Genomic DNA, 1,904 nt, shown 5'->3' on the forward strand with positions numbered 1-1,904 from the left:
TCCGGCGCTGCTGCCTGCCCAGCGGTGCCCTGCTGCCGGCGCTGCGCCCCGCGAGCCCACCTGTGCTGCCAGGAGGCTGGAGCTGCTGACGCCCCTTGAGCCCCGCCGGGCACGCGCTGCTACCCCGCTCCGCGGTCGCTTCCACACGCTGCATGGGGCCATTGCTTGGGGGCGGGGGCCTTCTCTGCACAGGTCACACGGCTCAGTCCATCCTCGTCATCGCCTCCATCCTGCTTGGGACGCCGAGCGTGAGTCACGGGGCCCATGGGGCCGTGCCCTGCCTGGAGCGTGCGGGGCCGGGGCGGGGCAGGGCAGGGCCCACGGGGCGTGTGGGCAGCTGGTGCGGGGACGGGAACACCTGGCATCCTGGCACCAAAGTGGCAGCTGCTCCCGCGGCCCAGCGCGGGGCTGGGAGCTGCCTGGGCCTGAGGGGCCGGCGGTGACGGGCTTGTCCCCGCAGAGATGGACGAGGCGATGCGCTCCTTTGCCGAGAAGGTGTTTGCCTCGGAGGTGAAGGACGAGGAGACCCGGCACGAGATCTCGCCCTTCGACGTGGAGGAGATCTGCCCCATCTCGCACCACGAGATGCAGCAGCACCTGATCCAGCAGGAGAGCCAGGCCTCGCCCGAGAAGCAGTGAGTGCAGCGGGCGGTGGGTGGCTCGCAGCCCCAGGGCCTCCCCTGGGGAAGGGGCGGGGGTCTGAGCAGCCCCAGGGCCCGGAGGGGCTGTGCTCGTGCCCGCTGCCCCCGCCAGCACAGTCCGGCGGGGGGGCGCGCAGAGGGCAGTCCGGGCTCAGGTGCAGCCTCCCCCTCGCAGGAAGAAGCGGCTCCGCCTGAAGACCATCGCGCTGGTGATGCCTGTGGCCAAGAGGTCGTCCACCAAGCTGTCCACCATTGACGAGGTCACGTCCGCTTCGTCGCTCTACCTGGCCGTGCCGAACTTCCAGCGTGTCCAGACCACCTGCGACTATGCCTCAGGGGTGAGAGCGTCGGGCCTCGGGGCAGGGGCCTCCGCCACGGCCTCCCGCAGCCGGGGCCAGGCGGGCGGTGCCGGTCGGCGGGAGCCGTCTTCCCCCGCTCTGGCCGGCCCCGGTCTTCCCCCGCTCTGTCTGGCCCGTGCGTGGCTGTTCAGCCGTGCGGGGGACACTCGGCCGTGCGCCAGAGCTGCCTCTCCTGGCCTCAGCCCTGCCAGTCCCTGCAACTGCTTGTGCCCTCGCGGCCCTCCCCCAGCCCCAGCACTTGTGCCCGCATAAATCAGGCTGTCCCCGAGTGCTGGCTCAGGGCAGGGCACGGATGAAATCAAAGCAGGGCCTGCCTGTGCTCCAGAAATAGCCCCACGGGCAGGCCTGTCCCCGCTCCCCCTCCCGCTTCGCTGCGTGGCCACGCGGGTGGGGGCGCGAGCAGCGGTAGCTGGATCTCAGCTTCAGGCCGGTGCAGCCGGGTCCTGGGCACGGAGACTCTCCCGTCAGCCCGTCCTGTGCCGCGCGGGCGGGGAGCGGGGCCCTGGCTGCAGGCCCCGTGCCCCTGGAGCTGAGCCCAGGCCCTGGCAGGTGACGGTGGAGGACTTCGAGGTGGTGTGCCAGGGCCTGTACCGCGCGCTCTGCATCCGGGAGAAGTACATGCGGCGCTCGCTCCAGCGCTTCCCGTGCACGCCGGCCCAGTACCTGCGCGCCATCGAGGATGAGGTCTGGACCGCTGACCAGAGCTGTGGCCCAGGTAGGCCCCCAGCCTTGTGTGCAGGGCACTGGGGTGGGGCAGGAGGCGCGTGCAGGGAGCTCCAGCCCGGCCCGGGCAGGCGGGCAGCGCCAGGCACAGTCTCTTCCAGAGCAGGCGGCTCCTGTCTCCCAGGGTCCCGGAGGAGCCGCTGCCCAGACCGATGGAGCCAGCAGAGGCTCCGGGGGGCCC

At 72.1% G+C, this 1,904-nt stretch overlaps 1 protein-coding gene across 1 annotated transcript in view; it reads left to right on the forward strand.

Moving 5' to 3' along the window:
• LOC102384893 overlaps positions 1 to 1,904 on the forward strand; it is a 25,655-nt gene that overhangs the window by 1,798 nt on the left and 21,953 nt on the right. The window contains exons 3-5 of the mRNA XM_025191927.1: positions 461 to 635; positions 817 to 979; positions 1,550 to 1,715. Of these exons, the coding sequence (XP_025047712.1) occupies positions 461 to 635; positions 817 to 979; positions 1,550 to 1,715 (504 nt within the window). The remainder of the gene's footprint in view (positions 1 to 460; positions 636 to 816; positions 980 to 1,549; positions 1,716 to 1,904) is intronic.

Source organism: Alligator sinensis, unplaced genomic scaffold (genome assembly GCF_000455745.1).
Source record: "Alligator sinensis unplaced genomic scaffold, ASM45574v1 scaffold1450_1, whole genome shotgun sequence".
Classification (NCBI taxonomy): domain Eukaryota; kingdom Metazoa; phylum Chordata; order Crocodylia; family Alligatoridae; genus Alligator; species Alligator sinensis.